The sequence below is a fragment of the Pseudorca crassidens genome, chromosome 3 (genome assembly GCF_039906515.1).
Source record: "Pseudorca crassidens isolate mPseCra1 chromosome 3, mPseCra1.hap1, whole genome shotgun sequence".
NCBI lineage: Eukaryota > Metazoa > Chordata > Mammalia > Artiodactyla > Delphinidae > Pseudorca > Pseudorca crassidens.
The window spans coordinates 101,275,615-101,302,182 of NC_090298.1; the positions used below are offsets into that span (position 1 = coordinate 101,275,615).

The following is a 26,568-nucleotide window of genomic DNA, read 5'->3' on the forward strand; positions in this document are numbered from 1 at the left end:
TAGTCATTGAGTGTTTGCGGCCAGGAACCTGATAAAAAGTAATAAGCAAAATAAGACATTCTTCTTTCCTTATAGAATTTGTAGTCTATAAACAGATAATAATTATAATATAGTATGGTAAGAGAAATTATGGCAAAAGAAATAGATATGCTGTGGAAGCATATATATCACTCACCTAACCAGACTCAGCTAGAGATGAGATTGAGGTGGTCAGGAACATCTTCTAGACGAAGCTTATAATAAAAGCTTATTTGTTTCCAAATTTCTTCAAGAAAAAATGCTAAGGTAAATAGAGGCATACCTTTGTGAGACTTTGGTCTATAAGCATGAGCTATGAGCTCCTGAGAGAAAAAAAACCGCTTTTTAAAATTTTCCCATAAGGAATTTAAACTGTTTTTGAAAGCTCTTAAGAAATGTCCTCATGCTGAAGAGGATAGTTTACTCAAAAAGCTGATCAGAAAATCTTATGAATTAGGAGTGGCCTTAAAAGATTATTCATCCTTGGGGACTTCCCTGGCGGCACAATGGATAAGACTCCACACTCCCAGTGCAGGGGCCCCAGATTTGATCCCTGGTCAGGGAACTAGATCCCACAGGCATGCTGCAACTAAGACCTGGTGCAACCAAATAAATAAGTAAATATTAAAAAAAAAAAGAAGAAGAGACATGTCTCAGTGTTCCCTGGACAGTGTTTAAAAAAGAAAAATTATTCATCCTACAAAAAATTTACTAATCTTAAAACAAAGTTGATAATTTACCCTTACTAAAATTAAGAACTTCTATTCATCAATACCTACCATTAAGTAAGTGGAAAGGCATTAAGTACGGACTGGGAGAAAAATATTTGTGATACATATCTCACAAAGAATTTGTATCTAGAACATGTAAAGAATTACAAATCAATAGGAACAATAGAAAAAAATAGGGAAAATATTTGAAGAGACCCTTCCCGAAAGAAGATATCCAAGTGTCCGTTAATCATATGAAAAATTGCTCAGCATCATTATTCATCTGGGAAATGCAAATTCAAACCACAAAAGATACACTCTACACCCTCCATAATCGCTAAAACGAAAAAGATGGAATATAGTAAAGTGTTAACAAGGGTGTGGAGCAACTGAAATTTTCATATATTACCGGTGGGAGTATAAATTAAATAACCACTTTAGAAGAATGTTTAGTGATATCTTCTAAAGAACATTCACCTACCCTATGATCCAGGTATTTCACTACTAGGTACATACCAAACAGACATTTGTTCACTGTTTGCTAAAAGATATATGTACTAGAAAGTTTATACAGTGCTATTGGTAGTGGTATAAAACTGATAATGAAATTTGAAAACCCAAATGCCCATCAACAGTAGAATGGATCAATTATGATGTATTTACACAGTGAAATATTTACAGAAACGAAAATGAGTGTCCTATTATTACATACAATAATATAGAAGAATCTCATATATATAACATTAAGATAAAAAACCAAATACACAACAATATATTTTGTATGATTCCAGTTCCATGAAGAGTGAAAACAGGAAAAACAAATCCATGTTGGTAGAAGCCTGGGTGGAGAGAGGGTAAAGAATGGGAGGGAGCATGAGTGGAGCTTCTAGAGTTGATGATAATGTTCTCTTTCTTGATTTGGGTGCTGATTACACAGGGATGTTGGGTTTGTAAAAATATCTAGCTGTGCACTTTTGACGTATTCAACTTCCTTTTTGTTATTTTTTTTAAAAAAAATAGTATTGGTTTTAATTATTACTATAAGAAAACTGTGATAAAACTAAAAGCTTTACAATCTTCATTCCATTTTGCTGACCTTTGTACTTTAAAAAGTACAAAAATAGTCCCTTAGCTTAGTTGAAATGTAAATATTTGGGGGAGGGCATATTTTTAGTTTGAAACTATAGAAATTTTAGAATAATTGTAGTCTCAATTTAACTACTGTTAAAGCTTCCTCTTACAGTAAAGTAAGTAGTTGGAACTTCTTACTCATGCAACATGTTTTCAAGGTACGATATTTATTATTATGTCATAATATTATATACTATGTAAATCATTAAAATTTGTTTTTGTTAATTATAAGTCAACATGGCAAATTAGTGTATCTAACTGGGTGACTAGAGAAGATTTTATTTTTAAATCTTAAGTGACTTCTTGTTAAGAAAGGAGAAAGTGAGTAAAAGTATGTTTTTGATTCATTCTTACCCTCAAAGGAGGAACTATAAATAGCTGTTAGTCTTCTTTTCTTATCAAGAGAATATTCTATTTCTGTAGTGTATAGAGATATAACAGACAAACATGGCAATCCATTGTCAATTATTGTTTTTTTAACAGTCAAGTCCATCATCTCCAGATCCAGCTAGTCTTATTACAGAAGATATTAGTACGAACTCCAGTGGTCCAAAACCTGCAGAAGTTGTGCTGGATGATGACAGAGAAGACCTTTTTGCAGGTAATTATAAGTACCTTTATTTAAAAAAATAATAATTGTCAATTATAGCATATATTCTGTTAGAAAATATTCTCTAAAGCAGAACTGACATTTTGTGTAAAGTATTAATGGTAGCTCTTCTTGTTACCAACTGAGGAGGATAGGAAATTTCAGTTAATTTGCTTTGTGAAAAATAAAGACTGTTGAAAGAAGCAAAAATGTGATCCTTTCTGGTTTTAAGCATGTGAAAATAAGTCACACTAATAATTTGATTATTTTGATCAGTACTTGGACTCAAACAAACGGTTGTGGCATTCATACTTTGAGAAATAGCAAGTGATTATATTTTCTTTTTACTTACAAGTTGTCACAAAGCAAAATTAAACTCTGGACTTAAAAACCACTTAATTTAGGGACTTCCCTAGTAGCGCAGTGGTTAAGAATCCGCCTGCCAATGCAGGGGACATGGGTTCGATCCCTGGTCCGGGAGGATCCCATATGCTGTGGAGCATCTAAGCCCGTGCACCACAACTACTGAGCCTGCGCTGTAGAGCCCGCAAGCCACAACTACTGAAGCCTGCATGCCTAGAGCCCGTGCTCTCCAACAAGAGAAGCCACCGCAATGAGAAGCCCGTGCACCGCAAGAGAGAGTAGCCCCCGCTCTCTACAACTAGAGAAAGCCTGTGTGCAGCAATGAAGACCCAATGCAGCCAAAAATAAATAAAATTTTTTTAAATAAAAAAATAATTTAAAACAATCACTTAATTTATAGTCTACATATATTTGAAATCTGTTTTAATAAAATGCTTCAGTATTTACTACATGTTCCATTTTGATTGAATTTTAGGTGAGTAAATTGATATTTCAGGAATTTATTTTTGATATGGGGGCAGGATTTGGTGTAGTCCATTCTACCTTTTAAAAAATTGGACTCTTTAAAACAGTTATCTGTTTTAAGATTAAAATTTAGGTACAAATTAATGTTTGGATATTAAAAAGCAAAATCTTCCTTAGAATTAGTGACACAAATAATTAAAATAGTAAATCTTTGTGTATTTAAGAGCTTAATTTACCTAAACTGGCTTTCATGAGTTAAAACTTAATAATACATCCTCAGCTTTTATAGTGGTTGAATATTCAAACCATCCTGTATTTTTTTTGGCTGCGTTGGGCCTTCATTGCCGCACGAGGGCTTTCTCTAGTTGTGGCGAGCGGGGGCTACTCCTTGTTGTGGTGCTGTGGCTTCTCCTCTTGTGGAGCATGGGCTCTAGGCGCATGGGCTTCAGTAGTTGCGGCACACAGGCCCTAGAGTGCACGGGCTTCAGTAGTTGCAGCACACAGCCTCAGTAGTTGTGGTGAGCAGGCTTAGTTGCTCCACAGCATGTGGGATCTTCCTGGACCAGGGATCGAACCCGTGTCCCCTGAATTGGCAGGCGGATTTTTAAACACTGTGCCACCAGGGAAGTCCTGGCAGGCAGATTCTTAAGCACTGCACCACCAGGGAAGTCCCCTACAAATATGTTTAAAGATACAATCCTCCATCACAGAGGTCCATATAATTTCCTGCTTGATATATGAAAAGTTTTCACTGCAGATAAATTCATGTATTTTATGAATTCACGTCAGAAAGTTAAAAATGTGATACCAAATTCCAATCATTTTCCTACCCCCACCCCCCTTTTTTTGTAGGTGCCTTACAACTTAGAGTATAATGACAGTTAACCAAAGTTGTAATACTCCTTTTTCTTTCCTTTCATGGACTTTTTTCCAGGCAGTCCTTAAAAGTTTTTTCATGGCATTTATGTTTTAATCTGAAAGATGACACAAGTTCTTTCTCTGCTAAGTAGGTGCTAATCTAAAATTGTGCCTATTCCTCTAATAGTAGAGGGTCATACATAGAACACTTAGATTATCCATTTTATTAAAGGATCTTTCACCTTTAAGTCTCAGAATTCTGTTAATGAGTGTGCTGAAACTCTAAAAACAGAACTGTGTGTGTGTGTTTGTGTAAGGAAAGAGGGTTTTCTTGTTTACAGTGTGCCCAGCTGATCAGTTTGCCACATGCGGATTATACAGTGATATTTGCCCACTAAGCTTGATTAGAAAAATCTTTTTTTGTGTTTTAGTCTACCTAGTGCAGCCTATACTAAATATAATGATACAAATATGGTCAATGTCAGTGTTTGTTTTGTTTGTCTTTGTTTTTAAGGAGGGACATGGACTAAGCAGTAAAAATAGTTATTTGTTTCTTTTGTTTATGCTTTATCTTTCATCTTAAACTCAGCTGCATTTCATAATGACATCATTAGGTGTTCTAAGACATGTATCAGAGGAGAAACTATAGGTATTGCTCTAGTGATTTAGCCATTTGGTTTTAAAACCATAAGATTAGATGGTAATTGGTATGTATGCTCATGTATTTTGGGTAGCATTTCAAATACTATTATGTCAGAAGTGGTATTAGAAAAAGTTCAAGTGTGACTTTTGTTACTGTTACTAGCTTACTTACAGAGTGTTCACCAAATATGGGTGACTACAGAGCCCCTTTCCACCATTACTTACATCCTGCACTAAGCTACACGGAACATACTAGGAAGCTGTCCTAGAAGAATAAGGGAGGGTGAGCAAATTGCCAATATTGAAATTGTCCTAGACTTTTAGAATTGTTTCTGCCAGGGTATTTAGCTTATTTCACTTACACTTTTCAGCAAATGATACCAAATCTAAGTTTAATGAGTATTCCTTTGTTTAAAAAATTCTCTGGTGTCTGTGGTATGAGTGAAATATTACTTAGCTGACATTGACATAATCAGTTTATACTTATCTGCAAAGTATCTCTTCCAAGGAAATGCTAATCTTTGTACTTACATATGGGGCATTTTATGGAATCTTTAGGTCTGGTTTTAATTAATTTTTGTTAATTTGTAGTATGTTAGATCACTTTTACTAAAAAATTTTTCATGGGAAGAATTTAAAGCAAATTGTACATTGGTCTGCTGAAACTAAATTTCTATCCATTTTATTTTCTTTTTAAAAAAATTTTTACTTATTTTTTTTATTGAGGTATAGTTGATGTACAATATTGTGTAAGTTTCAGGTTACAACATAGTGATTCACAATTTTTAAAGTTTATACTCCATTTATAGTTATAAAATATTGGCTGTATTCCTTGTGCTGTAAAATATACCCTTGTAGCTTATTTATTTTATGCATAGTAGTTTGTACCTCCTAATCCAAGAGGTAAGATACCGCTTCAGGTAAATAACATGTTACTAGTGATACACTTTTTGAGGTATTAAAATGACTCACTATCATTACTACCTTCCCAAACCTCAAGGAATGTAGGAAACTCAGGTTAGAAACGGCTGATCTGATCCTGTTTCCTTTATACTCCTGCCTGCCTTTTCCTGGTAGCATTCTATAAACCAACAGATTATCATTTTGGCCCCTGATTGTAATTTTCACTTTTCTGGCTTTGCTTTTAGCTTATGCTGTTATGGTTGACTCCTGAACAGTATGAGTTTGAACTGCTCGGGTCCACTAATGTGCATTTTTTTAAATTAGCAGATACTACAGTACAGCTTGATCTGAGGTTGACTGAATCCAAGGATGTGGAACCTCGAATACAGAGGAGCCACATATATGGAGGGCCCAACTATACGTTATACTCAGATTTTTGACTGTGTGGAGGGTCGGCAGCCCTAACTCCCGCGTTGTTCAAGGGTCAACTGTATTTCATTTTCGTGGAATGCTTCCCTCATTTTTTCTCTAAACTCATTCAGATCTTCTCAATTCAGTTTCATAAAATATTCCTCATTTTCCCCAGCCTAAATTATTCTGTCCCACTTAACTCAAATTATAGCGTTTATTCTTTAGTTCATACAGCAATTAAATGTCTTGTAATTTTCTTTTTCTCTTGGCTGTTATTTTTCTTTTATTATTATTTAATATTCCAGATGCTTATGTCTTGTTTTCCCAACTAGATTATAAACTCCCTGAGGGCAGGTATGATATTTTACATTTCTTTATGGTTCTCCATTGCATTTAGCACATGTTACATAGCTTGTAGACATTCAGTTTATCGATTTGATTTGTTTTTAAATATATTTAATTTTAGATTTTTCAAATGAACGAACACTTTAAATGAAAACCTAAGCACCTGTTTGTTTTGCGTCGTATTTGTGTATTCAGCTAATATCCAGTAATCTTTAGTGGTTAATTGCTTTAGATTACTAACATTGTGGACTTTCCATAACAAAGTTTTAATCCCAGTTGGGATAGTTCTGGGCAGTTTTCTGCCATGAAATTTGTGTTCATATGTATAAAAGAATAGTAATGTTAGCCTGAATACAAGATTTTGGAAGGTAAGTTACCACAAGTATTAGATATATTACAGATCCAAACACAAATGAATGTGGAATTATCCACGTCATTGCTTTCCTACTGGCTTTATCCCTACCACTAGTATAGACAGTTATGCTGACTTACTGGGATTCTTCCTAAAATCAACAAAGTCACTGTTGGTTTTAAAGTTTTGATAAACAATTAAGGAAGGATTCATAAATTATTTATAACAGTTATTTTAAAATAATATTTTGATATTGTGGATCATATAAAAATATTTTTCATAATTTATTGACTGCTCTGTAGACTATTGGGAGTTTGTTACCAGTGTCCTCAACTAACTTGTTTAATTTTTATCTAGAAGCTACAGAAGAAGTTTCTCTGGACAGTCCAGAAAGGGAACCTATACTCTCCTCAGAACCTTCTCCTGCAGTCACACCTGTGACCCCCACGACACTCATTGCTCCCAGAATTGAATCAAAGAGTATGTCTGCTCCTGTGATCTTTGACAGATCCAGGGAGGAGGTATGGAAAAATGTTTATATTCTAAGTTAATATGTAAATAATACATTTTTTGTCCCCCACCCAACATTTCTTTACTGTTAGTCATTTGTAATCAAAGCCTTTTAGTAATGTTTGGAAAAGAACACTGAACTAAAGAGGTCAGGTGATGTGGCTTCTAATTTTATCCCACCCCTTTTTCATCCAGTAACTTGGGCACATCGCTGTCCTTCTCAAGTCAAGCAGTTTGTCATTTGTGATCTCATGATGGTAATGTGTGCCTCTCAGTGTTCCTCTCTTGGTCAAATAAGGTAATGTCTGAAAGTGCTTTGAAAACTTAATCACAATAAAGTGGTATCTTGAGTAATTTTATTTGATAAAAGTATAATAAATGTTAATGGGTGATGTCGGCAGAGTAAGAGATGTGTTGTGAGTGGAGAGGAAGCATGAGGACCTTCTGAGGTGTAATGATGGTGTTTTTTCTTAATCTACATTCTGGTTACGAAGATGTGTTTACTTTGTAAAAATCATTGAGCTCTTTACCTAGGATTTATATACTTTATGTGTGTCACAGTTCAAATAAGTCTTACTTTTAAAAAATCTGTACAGGAGGGCAACTTTGAAAAAAATTATCATTAGAAAAACATCCCTTTATTTTTGGTAGCTTTAGACTATTAATATTGCTTTTAAAATTTGTAAGATTTAAGTTTCTGTGTTTTCTTCTTGAAAGTAACAAAAATTTCCCTCAGAACTGCTATTAATAAGGATTGCTTATTTACAATGGATGAAAAGTGCTTCTCTGTAGTCCCGTAGGTTTATCATTTTTCCTACTTCTTTTTTCAGTGAGCTTTATAGTGGTTTCATTGGCTTCAAGAAGAACATGTGTTTACTAGGTAATTGGTGAAATCATGGTGCTCAAGTTGCTTATAATTCCTGCAAGTATATAGGATTCTACTGGCAAAAGTAATGGCTACCTCCTGGTTTTTAAAGAGGAGAGATACAACCTTGAAAAATAACTAATGTTAAAAAAAATCAAGGAATTAATTATTTTCATAATCTGAATCTGAAGATTGAGTATATAGAACAAAAACATTCCACAATATTCCTACAGAAGACTACAACGTTTTCTATATATCTGAGGAGTTGGAGGAAAACAAGATTTTCTGTTCCTTCTCCCAGTGATGCTTTTCCTGTTGTCTTTGTGTGTGTGTGTATCTTTTACATAGTCAGGAAATGTGAAAGCTTTTATTGTTTTTCATAAGTGGAGTGCTGAGTGACTTTTCAAATTGATGTGACAGTGACCCTAATAAAAGATAGATGGTAAAAATTATAGTTATTAGTATTATGACAGTAATATAAACTGGAATCTTTAATAACAAAAAAAATTTTTCTAGATTGAAGAAGAAGCAAATGGAGATGTTTTTGATATAGAAATTGGTGTATCAGATCCAGAGAAAGTTGGTAAGTTAATATTTATTATATTTTGTACTTGCTTCTTTTTGATAATTAGCTTGGTTGTTAATGTGCTATTTTTCTTAACTAAATGCATTATTACAATATTAAAATGGTGCTTTTATTTTTAAACTCGTGGCAGCTTGTTTTGTTTTTTTCCCCAGCTTTATTGAGGTATAATTGACAAATAAAAATTGTGTGTATTTAGGATGTACAGTGTGATGATTTAATATATGTTATAAAATGATTACTACAATCAAGTTAATGTATTACCTCATATAGTTACCTTGTGTGTGTGCATGTGGTTAAGCTTATGATTTTTAATAGTTTGACTTTTCTTGTAGGTGATGGCATGAATGCTTACATGGCTTATAGAGTAACAACAAAGGTAAGTCTTTTGCTCCTTTAAAAAAATATTGAGCCCTCACCATGTGTAGTATGAGGATACTACAGTGATTAAGGTGTAAGTGATCACTGTCTTTACAAAGGTTATCATCCAGTAAAAGTTGCATATAAATAGCTACAATGAGTTCTGAGTGGTTTGGTAGGTAAAGTATTCCGGGAGAGTATGCGGGAAGGGATCTAATCTAGGCAAAGGTAGGAGAAGTGATTTGGGTGGGAGAGGGACAAAGGGATTTGCTTGCGTAAAAGCCAGAAATCAAGAAAGCATTGTTCTTTCTAGGATCTGCAGGAAGTGATGCCAGATTAAATTGTTTGGCAGTAAGCCTTCCTATATTATGAACAGCCACATTAGGAATTCAGCCTTCATCCTTAGTATATATAATGGAGAGCCATTGAAGAGGTTCAAACAAGAATGTGGTACAATTGATCTTTGTTCTAGAAAGCTTTCTCTGACTCAGTATGGATTGGGAGGATCAAAGTAAAGGTCAGGATTTCGAGTTAAGAGGCGGTTGCAATCCTTAAAGGGATTGTAGGCCTTCAAATCTTAAAGAGAGAGGATCTGAAACAGTCCTAGCTGTGAGAAGCGATTCTTAATACTAAGGAATTAGTTCTAGGGATGAGTGAAATAAATGGCTTCTTGTGATGTATAGGAGGTAGAATCAGTAGAGCTTGGATGTAAGGAGTGAGGAAGGGGGGATGCCTAAGTGTGTGTGTTTTTTTTTTAATCTTTATTGGAGTATAATTGCTTTACAATGTTGTGTTAGTTTCTGTTGTACAACAAAGTGAATCAGCTGTAAGTATACATATATCCCCATATTCCCTCCCTCTTGAGCCTCCCTCCCATGCCTGAGTTTTTTTGTCCCCGTCCCCCCCCCCCCCCCCCCCGCTCCCCCCCTCTGCGGTACGCGGACCTCTCACTGTCGTGGCCTCTCCCGTTGCGGAGCACAGGCTCCGGACACGCAGGCTCAGCGGCCATGGCTCACGGGCCCAGCCACTCCGCGGCATGTGGGATCTTCCCGGACCGGGGCACAAACCCGTGTCCCCTGCATCGGCAGGCAGACTCCCAACCACTGCGCCACCAGGGAAGCCCCTGAGTTTTTGTCTAGAGGAACTTTGTGGTTGTTGGAGTCATCCTGGAGAAGAGGCAACACAAGGAGAGGAGCACAGTATGGAGTCAGATTTGTTAATTCATTGAACAGATACTTATTTATTAAATACCTTGGGGTCAGGCTCTTTTCCAAGGACTACAGTATAGTAGAAATGCCCTTCACTCATGGAACTTATGTTGGAGCAGGGAAAAATATGGTGAAATTGAGGTGGCAGTGAGATTTAAGTGGAGGTTTCCCTTGGGCTATGTATTATTGGACTGAAGCTCAGAGGAGATCTGGGCCAGAGGTAAAGATTTAAGAATCATTAGCATAAATACAGGTAGAGTCAATGAGATGAGTTAAGGGTAGAATAAAGCAAACATTTTCTGTCCTCTTAAGTTTCTGTAAAAAAAAAAAAAATTCTATGATTTGGGTGTTTTTCAGTTGTTAGAAATCTTTACATCACATCAGTTAGCTACTCTGCATTTTTTTCAGAGTAGATCAGTGTGTGTGATATTTATATATGCATGTTCACAATTATGTATTACATTAACTTCTAAAAAATTGTTTAGTTTTCAAAATTTGAAATACCTCTTCTTCACTTGTAGACTTCTCTTTCCATGTTCAGTAAGAGTGAATTTTCAGTTAAAAGAAGATTTAGTGACTTTCTCGGTTTGCATAGCAAGTTAGCAAGCAAGTATTTACATGTTGGTTACATTGTGCCACCAGCTCCAGAAAAAAGTATAGTAGGTAAGTATGAATTTTTTAAAATTTATTGTTGTTACTCTTACTAGTTCAGTTTTAACTGTATAGATGTGTATATTCCATGATCATTCACTATCATGACATCTCAATATCTAGAAATACTGGATTTAAGTATTGTTTTTGATAGTCATTCATCAACTGAAGAATGTATAGCTAAGTTTTATTTTCTAACACTTGAGGATTTGATTTATATAATGTTGTTAAATATTTGACAAGGTGAAAGCAACTAAAAACCCTTTTAGAGTCATTAGAGTATCTTATTATTGAGTAACACTTAGAGAATATTCAATATTATTAGTATATTAACATTTTTCTAAGGGTTTGGAGGTGTTTTGTGCTTAGCTATACATTGTACAAAAAGATTTGATCTAGCCTTGCTCACACAGGAGCTATTTAAACTCATCTTAGTTTATTACGTACTTCAATTTAACATTTAAAAACATTTCTACTTTTACAGGTAATAAAGGCTTACTTAGTTAAGAATATGCAGAATATTACAAAAGAGGAGGAGAACCTCCATTTTCCCACCATTAAAAAACATCTGTCATGTCTTAAAATTTTGTAGTATATTTTCCAAGCTTTTCAGTCATAGGTTTTTATTTATCTTTTTTTTATATACATGATTATTATTCTGAAAAGTATTCAAAATGAATTTTACTTATCTTTAAGTTATTGTTTTTACTTTTTTAAACATTTGATTTGAAAAGCAGTTTTATCCATATCTTTTATGATTTTTGAAACCTGATATATTTAAATGTATTTATTCTTTCTCTTTTTTAATTTTTTTTTTTTTATAAATTTTATTTATTTATTTATTTCTGACAGCTTTGGGTTTCTGTTGCTGTGCGTGGGCTTTCTCTAGTTGCAGCGAGCAGGGGTTACTCTTCATTGCAGTGCGTTGGCTTCTCATTGTGGTGGCTTCTAGTTGTAGAGCACAGGCTCTAGGCACTCGGGCTTCAGTAGTTGTGACATGTGGGCTCAGTAGTTGTGGCTTGTGGGCTCTAGAGCGCAGCCTCAGTAGTTGTGGCGCACAGGCTTAGTTGCTCTGCGGCATGTGGGATCTTCCCAGACCAGGGCTCGAACCCGTGTCCCCTGCATTGGCAGGCGGATTCTTAACCACTGCACCACCAGGGAAGTCCCTATTATATGAGAATTTAAAAATTGTATTTATTAATGCACTTAAAAATAATAAACTCGGGGCTTCCCTGGTGGCGCAGTGGTTGAGAGTCTGCCTGCCGATGCAGGGGACACGGGTTCGTGCCCCGGTCCGGGAAGATCCCACATGCCGCGGAGTGGCTGGGCCCGTGAGCCATGGCCACTGAGCCTGTGTGTCCAGAGCCTGTGCTCTGCAACGGGAGAGGCCACAACAGTGAGAGGCCCGTGTACTGCAAAAAATAATAATAATAATAATAATAAACTCATTACCTGTTAACAAATTAAAAAATTTTTGTGAAAAATAATTTTTATAAGACAAAAAAATTTATTGAGTGGCTTGCTTTTGTTTTTTACATTTTTGCAAAATCTCTTTAAATTGTGGTTTAATAGAAAATAGCTGTATTTTCGTATCTGTTTCTACACTCTACCTGTTGTGATACAACACATCATATAACTTTTGGAAAACTCCACTGAGCTCTCATGAAAGAATGGGAGCAAAAAAGACACAAATAGCAGCTTAGTATTATGAAGGTCGATTTTTGTATATATCCCCCATCAGCCCAAAGGGTCTCAGAAACCTTACGAATATGCTACCCATAGTCTGAGAACTGCTAGTCTAGTTAATAATGTTATTTCTCTGTCCTGTAAACTGTTGCAGTGGTATCTTTTGGCCTCCCATTATCTATGTAGTGAGCTTGAGTTTCATTTATCATAAATTGTTATTAATATCCTTTTTTCTTTAAGTTGTACAGCTATTTTTATATATCAAAAGAGAAAAAAACAAAAAATAGTTTTTCTCATTTTGATGGCTAGATGCACTAGTTTAGGCCTTAAACATTGAGCCAGAAAAAAAAATTTTTTTAACTAAATTTTTATGCCCAAGTTTGTTGTGTTTCAAACTAATATTTTGCCCTAATAATCTTCAACCTTCCACAAATTATTGAATTAAAAGGAGATTGAAAGAATTTGAGGCAACCACATAAAATGCAGTTTAAAAAAAAGATATAAATAAAGAAATTAGCAGGAAAAATAATTGTAGTTAAATAAAAGATGAAGCCAAGTTAAACAGTTTCCTCTAAATGTGTGCATAAAGTCTGAACTTCAGTTATTGAAGGTGGGTAACAAGTTTTTCTGTGAAGTTCCTGGCAGAAAATCAAGTAGAGAAGCAGTCATTAAAAAAATTTCATATTGTCCATCAATTTTTAAAAATAAAAATGAATATATTGTCTAAGAAAAATTTTAAATATGAGAGGCCCTTTTAATTATATACCCAGTGGTTTTCAAGTAACAAACACAGTGGTGTAATAAGAATAGTAACTTCTCTTTCCTGGGAAGCTGTAACTGCCACTGAAGGAAGAGGGGTCTTTTCATTAGCATATAACTGTTACTGCTTTTATAGAACCTTAGTTGACTAAAAAGCACTATTTTTGTGAAGCTTTTAAAAAAGAGCAACAAAGAAGTTGAAAAGTATTAAGGAGTAACTGCTTACAGTTAGTTTTTATTTACCGCAGTGGCGCATAATGGTTACTTACCTCTAGGAAGTAGCATGAGCAGAAGATCACAGAATTTAAAAAAGCAAAATATTATATAGTGGTAAGGTTTTTTTTCACAAAACCAGAATATGTGAAATAACATCCCACACCTAGTAGTCCACTCAAGGTAGGTAATTTTAAGTGTTTGAATGAGTTTTCCTTTTCAAACTATTGTATTTCAGAGGAATTATGTTAAAACATTCATAGGTGATAATATCGTTTTTCACCAGGTGTACCAACCTGAATAAGAATTACATGGTTTTACATGATCTATTTTTAAATGGCTTTATTGAGATATAATTCACATGCCATACAATTCATCCATTTAAATTGTATAATTCATTATTAGCTTTTCATATATTCACACTTGTGCATACCTCACCACAGTCAGTTTTAGAATATTTCTATTACCCCTTAGCCATCATCCTCTAATTTCCTCATCCACTCCCAGTCCTAGGCAATCACTAATTTACTTTCTTTCTCTATAGATTTTCCAATTCTGGACATTTCAAAAAACAGGGAACCATATAATACATGGTCCTTTGTGACAAGCTTCTGTCAACGTAGCATAATATTTTTAAGGTTCATCCATGTTGTACATATGTCATTACTTCATTTCTACAGAATCGAATTTTGAGAGTAAAAAGAACAGGGAAAGAAGAAAAATCTGCAATCTGATAGTAGTGTTAAAATTGAAATTGCTAATACAGAAATGATTAGCATGATTTTTATTCTCTAAATTTGAAGAGTTCTAAATATCTCTGTGAAAGAGCTCATTATTTCAAACTGTTATAAAACCAGCTATGATAAATAAACATGTTCTTAGAATCTGCAACAGAGGAAATACTTAGCATATTAATGGATTACACTTATTTTTATTTTTCTAGTCCCCAAAGTAAAGAACGTTAATTATTGCTCATATGAGATGAAGATATCAAATGTGCTTAAATTTACTAATTTGAACTCCGTTATGCATATTGAAATGCAAACACATTTTAACTTACCAAGAGTTTAATGTATGTCAGATAGAGTCCAAACAGTTATAGGTTAGAAAACTACAGACACAGCTCAACCTCTGCTTTAGCTGTACTCTTTTAAAACTTACCTTATAAGTGCTTGCCAAGTACAGATGTTAATTTCTCAAAACTATGATACTAGTTATAATTTTAGCTTTTTTGTCAAGTTCAAATTTAAAATATATTTTAAATTATGCAGAAATGATTATAAAAGAATGTTTCTCAGTAATAGAAAATCATGAGTCTTCCAATTTTTTCAAAGGCATGACCAAGGTCAAAGTGGGTAAAGAAGATTCATCATCCACAGAATTTGTAGAAAAACGAAGAGCAGCTCTTGAAAGGTAATTCTAATCAGCTGTGTTTTATTACTCTAATGTTTTTACTTCAGTATTATAAGTCTAATTCCATTAAATGGCACAAGTATATTTTAAGTATTAAAATTCTCAAAGTACCACTTGATTACTCTTATTAAGTGCTATAAGCTTTTATTAAGAAAATTGATTCATTCAGAAGTACTGTATACTTGTTCCATTTTTATTCTCATTATAGTCTAACAAAGTAATACCTATTTTCATCTGAATTATTTCCTTTGAATTATTACTTCAAATAATACTGAAATGTTATTAAATACAATGAAAAATTAGGTTTGTGCTCCCTCCTTCAACTCTTTATAATTGATTTTGACTTGAGTGTACAGAAGTATTAGTCATTGCTCAAGTTGACTGTATAGTTAAAGGCTGATAGATATATATGCTGTGCCTTGCTTTAGACTTCTTGACCTGACACATTTCCTATGGCTTTGAAGACTTGTGTTCATTGTGGCCGACTAAACGGGAAATGGATGGGAGGAATCCCACTCCCAGAATCTTAACATTTCTTCCTTGCTATGCTGAAAATGTGAGAAAACAAGTTCAAAACTGTCTTAAAGCCCAATTTGTAGTACATAAGTTGGTAATTACCTGCACTTAATACATTTTCTAATTTCATAGTTTTTGTTTGTTATTTTAATTGAATGTGCTTATTTGTTCTCTGTCTTATTTACTCTCTTGGCTTAAAATTAGTGGTTGGCATAGATAGGACAGATTTTAGGAAATAGTATATATATCTATAGGGTACAAATTATTTTGTAAAACTCTTTTTGAGGCAGTGTATTTCTGGGTTTTAGTAATAAATTGTTTCAATTTTAAGAAAATACCACAGTAAAGTCAGGTTTGAACAATTTGCAATAAGAAAAGCTAGTGTGCAGCTTAAAATCTTAAAGACTTAAAAGATGAGATTATGTCTATGAGACTCAGCAGTTACTCAGGAAAAGGATTTAAATTGCATTGAAAGAAGTTTAATTTAGGCATTAAAATTGATTCTCTTGTGAAAGAGGTCATAGAATGAGTGTTTTTAAGAGTAAAGGTAGATAATGTGCTGCCTTGATTTTGCTTAGTCCTTCCTGAAAGTATAACCATGACCTTTTGAGAAGGCTTTCCAGTCCTATTTTTCTGTGAGTAAATTTGAAATATTTTGGATGGCATTCTTGATAAGGAAGTTAATGAAGATTTATTGTACCAAGGGCATATAATTTGATTCTACATTCACCTTTCTTTTAACTTGAATGCATTGCATAGTACTTAAACCATATCTTCATTCACTGTGTAACACTGAGGAGAGTTTTAAGGAAATATTGAAGCTTGACCTAGTGCATATGTGAAGATAGTTTCTTACTGATAAATGTTACTTGTTAAATACTACCTTAGTGGAATTTGCAGTAGTGGGGGGGAAAAAAAGGAAACAGTGTACTGTGAGTTCATTTTGTATTAGAAAAGATAACTAAAGAAAATATAGGTGTAAAGATACAGAAGGAAAGGAGGTGGAATGATTTTTCTCAAGTGATTTTTCTGTGGCATTTCTTAAAATTTAAACATTAGAATAGGCATATTTGTGGATATATAACCTAGTTGGATCTGGCGGGTCAAGGAAGTATTTCTTTGTTTACACTCTGGTATTCATTTACATATTTATTTGTTTGTACAACTTAGAGAATCTAGATAACTATCTTGAACAAAAGGATAAACATCTGGTATTGAAATATGGGAAGAGAAAGGGAGTGGTTAAGAACCCAAGTAATTTCCCTGTGCCACACTCAGTAAAGTAAGCAGAAATTACTTCTAAGTATCCCGAAGATCGCTCACTTGATTTTCTTAAGAGTGCTTCATATCTTACCTACAAGCATATTGAATTTATTTTATAGTAAGGATACACTTCTGTAAATATAAACTAAAAAATGTAAAGTAGCATTATACAGTGTGTAGGGTTTTAGAATCCTTTCTCTGTTGAAGCCTGCACTCAATTACACACTACACACTATCTGTGAGGCCTTGGACAAGTTATTTAACTTAAATTCATTGTTCCTTTTCTCTAAAGTGTAAGTGTATCATAACAAGCACCTGAAAACCCAACTGGCAAAGCCTAAACAGTTAGTGTCGGTTGATTAATCCATTCGTTCATATCAGGAAGTTTGGAGGTAGGCAGATGTTTAGTATAATTAAATCCATCAGGAAATCCTATTGCTTCCTTCTGATATCTGGACAACCATTTTTTCACCCGTCCACTACTAGTCCAAATGTCTGAATTAACTGCGGTAGACTCCTCATTGGTCTCCTTGTTTCCATCCTTGTACCTCTACTCTTTTTTCTAATATAGCAGCCAGGGTCATCCTTTTAAAACATGAGTCAGATCATCTTCCCACTCCTGTTCGTCCACCCACCCAGTTTCAGTCAATAAAAGCCAGAGTCCTCATAATGACCTATAAATTCTTACATGACTTGCACTGCTCACTCTGTTACCTACTTGATCTCCTATCCTCCTTGATCACTTTGCTCTAGGCCACACTCACCTTTTTGCTGCTCCTCAAAGATCCCAGGCATCTTCCCACCTTAGGGTTCTACCCTCTACCCTGTCCCCACTGCCTAGAAAGCTTTTGTTCCCAGGTATCTGTGTACCTAATTCCCTTACCTCTTTCAGATTCAAACATTCAGATGTCACCTTGCCAGTGAAGCCTATTTTGATTATTGGTTTCATTCTGACCTATTCTGTTTACATCGCCATCAACCACACCTTACACACTTGATCCCATTTACTTGTCCTTTCTCCACTTGTCCTTTCATTTTTCCACAGCATTTGCCACCTTATCACATACTACATAATTTTTATGTTTATGATTTATTGTCCGTCTTCTGTTAACTAAAATTAAAGCTCCAGGGACTTCCCTGGTGGTCCAGTGGTAAAGAATCCACCTTATAATGCAGGGGACGTGAGTTCAATCCCTGGTCAGGGAACTGAGGTCCCACATGCCACAGGGCAACTAAGCCCACATGCCACAACTACTGAGCTCATGCGCCTCAACTAGAGAGAGCCCACATGCCACAAACTACAGAGCCCACGCGCTCTGGAACCCACAAGCCACAACTACCGAGCCCACGTGCCCTGCAGCCTGCGCGCCACAACTAGACAGAAGCCCACGCGCCGCAGAGAAGGATCCTGCATGCCTCAACAAAGAACCTGCGTGCCGCAACTAAGACCCGATGCAGCCAAAAATAAATAGTAAATAAATCACTTAAAAAATAAATTAATTAAAGGTCTACTAGAGAAGGAATCCTGTTCTCTTGTTCACTGGTACATTCTGAGTACTCAGAACGGTAACTGATGTGTAGTAAATGCTCAATAAATGTTGAATGAACAAATGAATGTCATCAAAGACCCAGGCTCTTTCTACCTGTCTATTCTCTCATTCTTAGCACACATGTCTGAGTCTTAAGCGAGAGAAATATCTTTAACTCTGTTCCTCTCAAGCATTTTGTATAACCTGCTTTATTTTGTTTTGGTAAGTAAGTAGGAATTTGAAAGCCCTAAGTGATTCTAAATGTACCAATAACTTTTCCTTAGCACAATTCTCAAGAACAACTACTGACCACCTCTTGTTGAATCTGATACTTATTTTTCATCAGTTCCGTTGCATCTTCCAACTTCTGTCTTCCTTCAGTGTCTCTCCATACCTCTTTTCGTGTACTTTTCTCACATTCTTTTCCTTTTTGTTCTGTATCCTTCCTTTATATATCTACAACCCTCTCTGACCTTAATTCTGAATTGATGACTATTTACAGATACTTTTTTTAATGGTTAATTGCTCTTTATTTTCATGTAACCCTTAAGAAGAAAAGTTTTACCATCTCTTTTTCTAGAATATCATTTTCCAAAATGGATTCCTCAGATTGCTAGTATGTGGTAGGGTGAAAAAAGGAAATCTGTTGTCAGTTGAGGTTTATAAATGTAGAGTGTAGCAAAGTTAAACCAGGTTTTTTTCCTGCAGTACTTCTCACAGCATTTAATATGCTGCTGTTCCTTATAGGTCTTAAAGAAAGGAATATGTATGTAATATATTTCAAACTTTCTTGATTGTAGAACCAGTCGTTTTCATGGAATATTGTATGAGACTAGTATTCTGCAGAACTCACTTTAAAAAGCTATTTTAGAATATAAATAGTATTAGGTATTTCCATTTAGGTAGAAATATTAGAATATTTCTTAAAGGTTTGGGTACTAGATGTTTTGTCTTCCTGCTTGTTCATTTTACAAACATCTGAGTGCTTGCTATTTATCAGCTGTTGTGTGCACTCAGATGAACAACTTACACAGACTGCTTTAAGCAGTGCACAGTCTAAGTAACTAAATAACTCACCTAGAGTAGTACTGGAGAACTTCAGTGTTAAAATTGTAAGTAAAATTCCAGTGGGAAAATACCAACATTTCTTAAACTTACAGGATTAGTGTTCTACTGCATCTCTTTTATACCTTTATAAAGTAAGCCTCAAATACTTTTTAAAACCACAGTGTAGATTGCATTGTACGTATCTATTAAATGCTCTGTTTCTGTTATAATGACTTCTTGTGTGGGCTGTTGACTTAAAGTGAAGTTTAATATGGTGTGTATTTTATTTAAATATACAAAAACAGAAGTTAACATTTAAGCAGCGATTAGTCATTTTAACCATTATATATAGTGTTTGACTTTAGAAAAGATTATCACTTTTTTTAGAAACTATTTTAGGCATACTTTATAATCTTGTAAAGAGATAGAAGTCATCACTGACTACATCTATGCTGCAGAAATAAAGGTATATTAACTGTTAGGTAAAATATTATAATTGAAATATTATTGCATGTTACTAATCTGGGGAAAGAGCAATTTTTTAAAAATGGGATTAGTTAAGTAATCAATGATCATCAAATAGTGAACCTTTTTTTTTTATGAAAGATTGGTAATTTATTATGAATGTCAGGGCTATACCTTTTCTAGTAAAGGAAAATTACTAAAGTTAGGCTAATAGTGATTTAATAATGATGTTTCTCTTTACTTTTTATTTTATGTGATGTCATATAAGGAAGACATTTATCAAAAATAGCAGAACCTTAAAAATAAAAATATTGAAGAAAATTTAGTCCTTGTCAAATAAGGACCAAAACTTACTTGATAATTAAAATCTGCTGCCAAGAAAAAAGAAATTGGTAGGCTGCTCTCCATTTTGGTAATGATGACAATTTAAAAAAAAAAAGTTTAACTGGACTACATAGTAATATATATATTACTAGAATATGTATAGTAATAACTGGAAATATAATGACCCACCGAAAGATAGCATTATTTGATAAATTTACCTATATACCCTTTTATAACTCTAATACTTCGCAGTGAGAAGTTTGATAAGTTATTTAACCTCTCCCCATTCCTACCCCCACCCCCACCATGTCTCTTTTTACATAATTATGAATTTTCAAAAGATGAACGAAAAGCTTTTTAATCATTAAATTGCTATAAGATTCTACATAATTAGAGTGAAGGCAAACTGATATGATAGGAGGCAAACAGAGGACATCTTTTTTTTTATTTTTTAATTTTTATTTTGTTGAAATAAGATTTAAAATAAGATGGTACTGATAAATAAAGGAGCATTTTATTCTTAAATCTAGGTATCTTCAAAGAACAGTAAAGCATCCGACTTTACTACAGGATCCTGATTTAAGGCAGTTCTTGGAAAGTTCAGAGGTATTATTTCTACTTTAAATTTTTATATGTAAATGTTCTCATTTATGATTATCAGTGTAATAATTTGTATAAGAATAGGTGTTCAGTAAACAGTTGCATTAATAGATGGAATAAAGCAAAGATTTTTTTTTTGCTTAATGCTTTAATTAGCTTTAATTACTTTAAATTACTAACAAAATATCTTCTTTGCGTTGATAATTGTAGGATGATCATTCCCTTTCTTGAAAAATTAAAACCAGATTTAAAAGAATGGCTTATAAATAGTCTAATTCTGAATTCCCTAAGTTGTTGCTTAGGCATTGTGTTGAAATAAGTTTATTCAGACCTCATTTTAGAGATAGTTGAATAATGTGTGTTTGTGTGTCTACATTCTAATCGTCTTATTAAGGTTTTGAGGTGCAAATTTATGATTTGAAAGAGCTTTAATTATAACCATGCTGCTCTTTATATTTGGCACATTTTATCCTCTAATTGTTACCGTTTGAGATTTGTTTTTAAATTTACTTGAACCCCAGAATTGTTAAAAAATTCAAAATCACACAGTCCTAACTAAACATAAGGAGATTTTTCTCAAGACTCTTCTTTTTTCCTTATAAACAGTTTATTTCTGCTAGCAAACAGGTGGCCAGTGTTAAAGTGCTTGGCAATTTCTTAATATATTTTGACAAACAGAGTGTTGTTCCATCTAAATGTAAACGTGCAGAAGAAAAACAAATGGAAAGTCTATTTTTTAAGTTTTCCTTTGAGAAGTAGTGCATTTGAGAAATTACATCTCACTATTGAAATGTATGAGAGTGAAGAAAATACAACCTCCTTTTTTTCTTTTTTCTTTTTTTTCGGGGCTGTGTGTGGGGGCAGTCCCTTCTGTGGCCAGTTAAACCTCCAGGCTTTTAACCGGTTTGTTTGCCCTTATTTGTCATTCAATTCCAGCTGCCTAGAGCAGTTAATACACAGGCTCTGAGTGGAGCAGGAATATTGAGGATGGTGAACAAGGCTGCCGACGCTGTCAACAAAATGACAATCAAGATGAATGAATCGGATGCCGTAAGAGCTGATTTTTTGACTTGAATAATGAGATGAATTAATGAGCCCAACAGTTGCATTTTAAAGCTGTACAAGTAGAAAATAGGATATTAATTTGCTTATTGAGTTTAGTTCTCAGCACATCAGTTGACCACCATGGTTATACATGGTTAATTTGTTGCTTTAAAACAAGGAATGTAGCTTGCTATTTATTGGTAACCTAATTTACAGTGGTTTGTTCTGGCTAAATTAGCTCCATTTTTCATTTTTTTCTTAGTGGTTCGAAGAAAAGCAGCAGCAATTTGAAAATCTGGATCAGCAACTTAGGAAACTTCATGCCAGTGTTGAAGCCTTGGTCTGTCATAGAAAAGGTTTGTTTGTCTTGTTATTTATATGTTTAACGCTGTAAGTTAATTCAGATATTTTATTTAAATTTTATTAAAAATGAACATTTTAAAGTTATGAATATTTTAAAGAGGATGTTTTCTGTTTCAACTTTGTTATTTAATGTTTTCTGTTCCATTTTATGTAACTTCTAGTTTAGAAGGAGAAAAATCTTGAACTTGTAAAAGTATATTTTGAATTTTGGATTAAAACTGATTAACTCTTTGTTAAACATGTTTAATGAATGAATGAAGATGTCTTATTGATAACTCTTATATAATTAAGGAATGAAATTCAAAAATGAATGATGAAATTTTTCTTTAAAATGTTAGTTTTGTACCTATATTTCATAGAGAACTCTGGAGTATTTTCTTCATTTTTCAAATACCATATTTAAAAACCTGGAGGGGGTGTTAAAAATTCATAGAAAATTTTAGTTGTAATTTTTTGATTCCATGGTGAGGTTTTTGGTTTTATTTTTGAAGAATACATGGCTTTTACAATCATCTTTCTAAAACAATAAATAATTTAGTATATGCCATTCCCAGCAATACATTGCAAAAAATAATTACAGAAAATCTACTGGTACATTTATTATTGAAAGTAACTTATAACAGTTTTTGCTATTTGTATTCTTTCTCTTAGGGAACATTTTATGGTTCTTTAAGAGAACTTTACATAATGCAGAGCAACAGAGCAATCCAAGCAATATAATAGTTAGTCCTTGACATCTGTTTTTCTTTATTTGATGTATCTGAAATAATCACATTGAAAAATCTTTTCAGAAATTCTTAATATTTCACTACGCATTGTTGTTGCACACAAAGAAGAAAAGAATAAGATTTATGTGAATTGCATGTACAATTTTACTTTGCTTTCCTCCTGTGAGCTAAATAATATTCTTATCAAAAATTATAGACATTATTTTCAATAAATGTTTAAAGGCCAAATAATGTAGTATAAATCAATTGTGAGCGTTCCCAGTGCTTTCCATATGAAAAATATATTTTTTGTCTTTTTTAGGACTAGACAGAGAAACAGTGAGCACTTTAGGGGAGAAAGGGAAGGGAGATTATTATATTATTAAACATAGTTCATCCCCTGGGAATATAGGCAGTGGTTCTTTTAAATTTTCAGTAGAGCTCTGAGCAGTTAACATTTATCTGCCCAAGGCATTTTAATGACTGTTGCATGTTAATTATTTTAAAATATTTGAGTAGTTTGTGAACAGATAAAATTTAGAACGACAGTAAAAAATCAATGCAATATTAAAAAATTTCACTAGTGAACACTAAAAGTGCATACTTTTTAATTTCAGAACTTTCAGCCAACACAGCTGCCTTTGCTAAAAGTGCTGCCATGTTAGGTAATTCTGAAGATCATACTGCACTGTCTAGAGCTTTGTCTCAGCTTGCAGAGGTTGAGGAGAAGATAGACCAGTTACATCAAGAACAAGCTTTTGCTGACTTTTATATGTTTTCAGAACTACTTAGTGACTACATTCGTCTTATTGCTGCAGTGAAAGTAAGCCTTATTTTGTAATCTTCCTTGAATTCTTCATACTTCATTGTTTTGCTTATAAGAAGAATATGGTATCCTATTAGGCATGCATTTAAGTGTGTAAATTACATACTAGTAAGTATAAAATGGCTTCAAGATGATTATTCATAGCTTAATATTCTCTTCCCCTATGACTTAGACAGTACAATAGGCAGAATTGATGTTTTTAAGAGATCTAAGGATGCCAAATAAAATAAAACCATTACACACTTACTTATGTATTTATATATAGAAGTTTGCAGCCAACTGATAGCATTTGTTTACTCCTAGCATAAGCTGAAACTACCCAGTGGATTCTGTTATCATTAGTAAAGTTATAATAAGAAGCAGGAAAAAACCAGAACTGATTATTGCATGAATATGTTTAACGGTGGCTTTGGCATGAATTTGGACTATAAGCAGACATTCTGTGTATATGTCACCATCTAATTATAGACAAGATGGGACTAGATTAGATAAAAAATTGTGTTACCTAGTGGTAATGTTTAAGGATGAACAGTCTTAAGTTTCTGAATAGTTAAGAAAGTAATCCCATTAACTAATGAAAATTAGTATTTTATAGATAACTCCAATATTCAGGTAATGAAACTGAACTGACTTATTTTATGTTACATGTTTTGGAATATACTTTTTAAGATCTTACGGTGTCTTTGAATTACTGTTAGGAACGTTAGTTCTCATGGCGTCCGGGGGAACTGTAAGTTTACATTGGATTCAAACATCTAGAAAGTTATATTAGTATTTATAATCAGAACATTGATGCATTGCATATTATAGACGATTCTGTTCTCAGGCTAATGATGACAGTTATTACTAGAGGGTTCTTAGCATTTCAGAGTGGTACTTTCTTAGGTTTAGGTTTGTCTACATTACCAATTTTGTTTGTATTTATTCTTAGGTGTTACTCTTTCAGTTTTTATTGGAGTGTAGTTGATTTACAATGTTGTGTTAGTTTCAGGTGAACAGCAAAGTGAATCCGTTATACATATACATATATCCACTCTTTTCTTTTTTAGATTCTTTTCCCATATAGGCCATTACAGAGTATTGAGTAGAGTTCCCTGTACTATACAGCAGGTCTTACTACTTATCTATTTTATATATAGTAGTGTGTATATGTCAGTCCCAATCTCCCAGATTATCCCTTCACTCCCTTATCCCCTGGTAACTGTAAGTTTGTTTGCTACATCCATGACTCTACTGCTGTTGTGTAAATAAGTTCATTTGTACCCTTTTTTTTAGATTCCACGTATAAGCAATATCATATGATATTTGTCTTTCTGTGTCTGACTTACTTCACTCAGAATGACAATCTCTAGGTCCATCCATGTTGCTGCAAATAGCATTATTTTATGGCTGAGTAATATTCCATATCTTCTTTATCTGTTCCTCTGTTGATGGACATTTATGTTGTTAGATGTTACTCTTTATATTCCTGGCGGTTAATTTTTCTTTTCACCTATTTAAATATATTAATATAGATAGTTACCAGTTCATTTTATATAGGCAACTTGTGATATACAGAAATTCAGTTTACAGATAATGGTTCCTGTTTCTCACCTGCTCTCACCTCATTCCAGAGCTCCCACTAGCATGAGAGCTATTATTAAAAAGTATAACACCTGCAAAAAACCTGTGGGTTCAGAAAGGGACACTAGGCACTGTCTGTGAGAAGTAGTACCTGCTGAGAAGAGCTAACCTGGGACAAGACTCCCTGACAGGGTTGGCCTCCCTGTGTGTTGGATGCTTATCCCTCAAAAACAGCTTTTCTCATACTGCCTCTGCCTTCTTACTGTTTTTTTACATTCCATGAAATTACAGTTATATCAGTGTTTCCCGGAATGTTTTCTACATAACACTGACACCGAAAGATGTGCCACAGTCAGCTGAGTTTTGGAGATAATGTATGCAGTATCCCTGTCTTGCAGATTCAGAGTGCATTTAAAAAGCTCAGGACTGTCTAGCAGTAAAAAAAGACATTTAACTTTATTTAATCCAGAGGCTTCCAAATTCATATGAACAGGAATTCTTTTCCACTTAATATATTTTTACATATATGCAACACACTTTGGGAAATACTGAATTAGTGATTCATTGACTAAAAGGAGAGTTAAAGAGCTATGGTCAAGTTATACCTTAAGATGAATTAAGCTCTTTCAGATTGATTTTCTACTGAAACCTAGCCCAGGTCAACTTCATAAAGGAGTTGAGAAATTATGGAGTAAGATGACAAGGCATTTTTTATGGTCTTTATTTTTTGTTTGTTTTTTATTTTAAACTAATTCATTTGTATTTGAAAGAGTAATACATGCACAGAATAATTCTAACAGCCCTAAAAGGGAAAATTTCTTTTTACTAAAACCTCTAGTTTCTCTTCCCTTGGTGAAATTCTGTTAGATGTCTTTACAGAATTAGCTGTGCACATTTATGAAGCTAATTTTCTCTTTGTTTTTCTTTCCTTCTTTCTTTCTGTTTCTTTGTCTCAGCCCCCTTCTCCTTCCCTTCATCTCTTCCTTCCTTCTTCAAAAAGGCACATATTATATCATGATTCTTTGCCTGCTTTTTTTTAACCCACTCTATTTTAAAAAGGTCTCTTTATCAACTTACGTAAATATATGTTGCATTCTTTTAAATGGTTGTATCATATTCCATCATTTAGTATATAGATGGACCTTGTATTATTTGATGAGTCCAATATTAAATATTAAGTATTTTGATAATAATTCTTTGGGCATAAAATTCCTAGAAGTAGAATTACTTGGCCAAAGGGTATATGAAGTTTAAATTTCAATAAACGTTGCCATATTACTGTCTGA

At 33.8% G+C, this 26,568-nt stretch overlaps 1 protein-coding gene across 1 annotated transcript in view; it reads left to right on the top strand.

The window, feature by feature from the left end:
• The window catches only part of SNX2 (sorting nexin 2), a 53,514-nt gene that overhangs the window by 19,577 nt on the left and 7,369 nt on the right, over nucleotides 1–26,568 (top strand). The window contains exons 2-11 of the mRNA XM_067731564.1: nucleotides 2,343–2,460; nucleotides 7,145–7,308; nucleotides 8,679–8,745; nucleotides 9,081–9,124; nucleotides 10,835–10,976; nucleotides 14,957–15,035; nucleotides 20,710–20,785; nucleotides 21,716–21,829; nucleotides 22,086–22,179; nucleotides 23,511–23,716. Of these exons, the coding sequence (XP_067587665.1) occupies nucleotides 2,343–2,460; nucleotides 7,145–7,308; nucleotides 8,679–8,745; nucleotides 9,081–9,124; nucleotides 10,835–10,976; nucleotides 14,957–15,035; nucleotides 20,710–20,785; nucleotides 21,716–21,829; nucleotides 22,086–22,179; nucleotides 23,511–23,716 (1,104 nt within the window). The remainder of the gene's footprint in view (nucleotides 1–2,342; nucleotides 2,461–7,144; nucleotides 7,309–8,678; nucleotides 8,746–9,080; nucleotides 9,125–10,834; nucleotides 10,977–14,956; nucleotides 15,036–20,709; nucleotides 20,786–21,715; nucleotides 21,830–22,085; nucleotides 22,180–23,510; nucleotides 23,717–26,568) is intronic.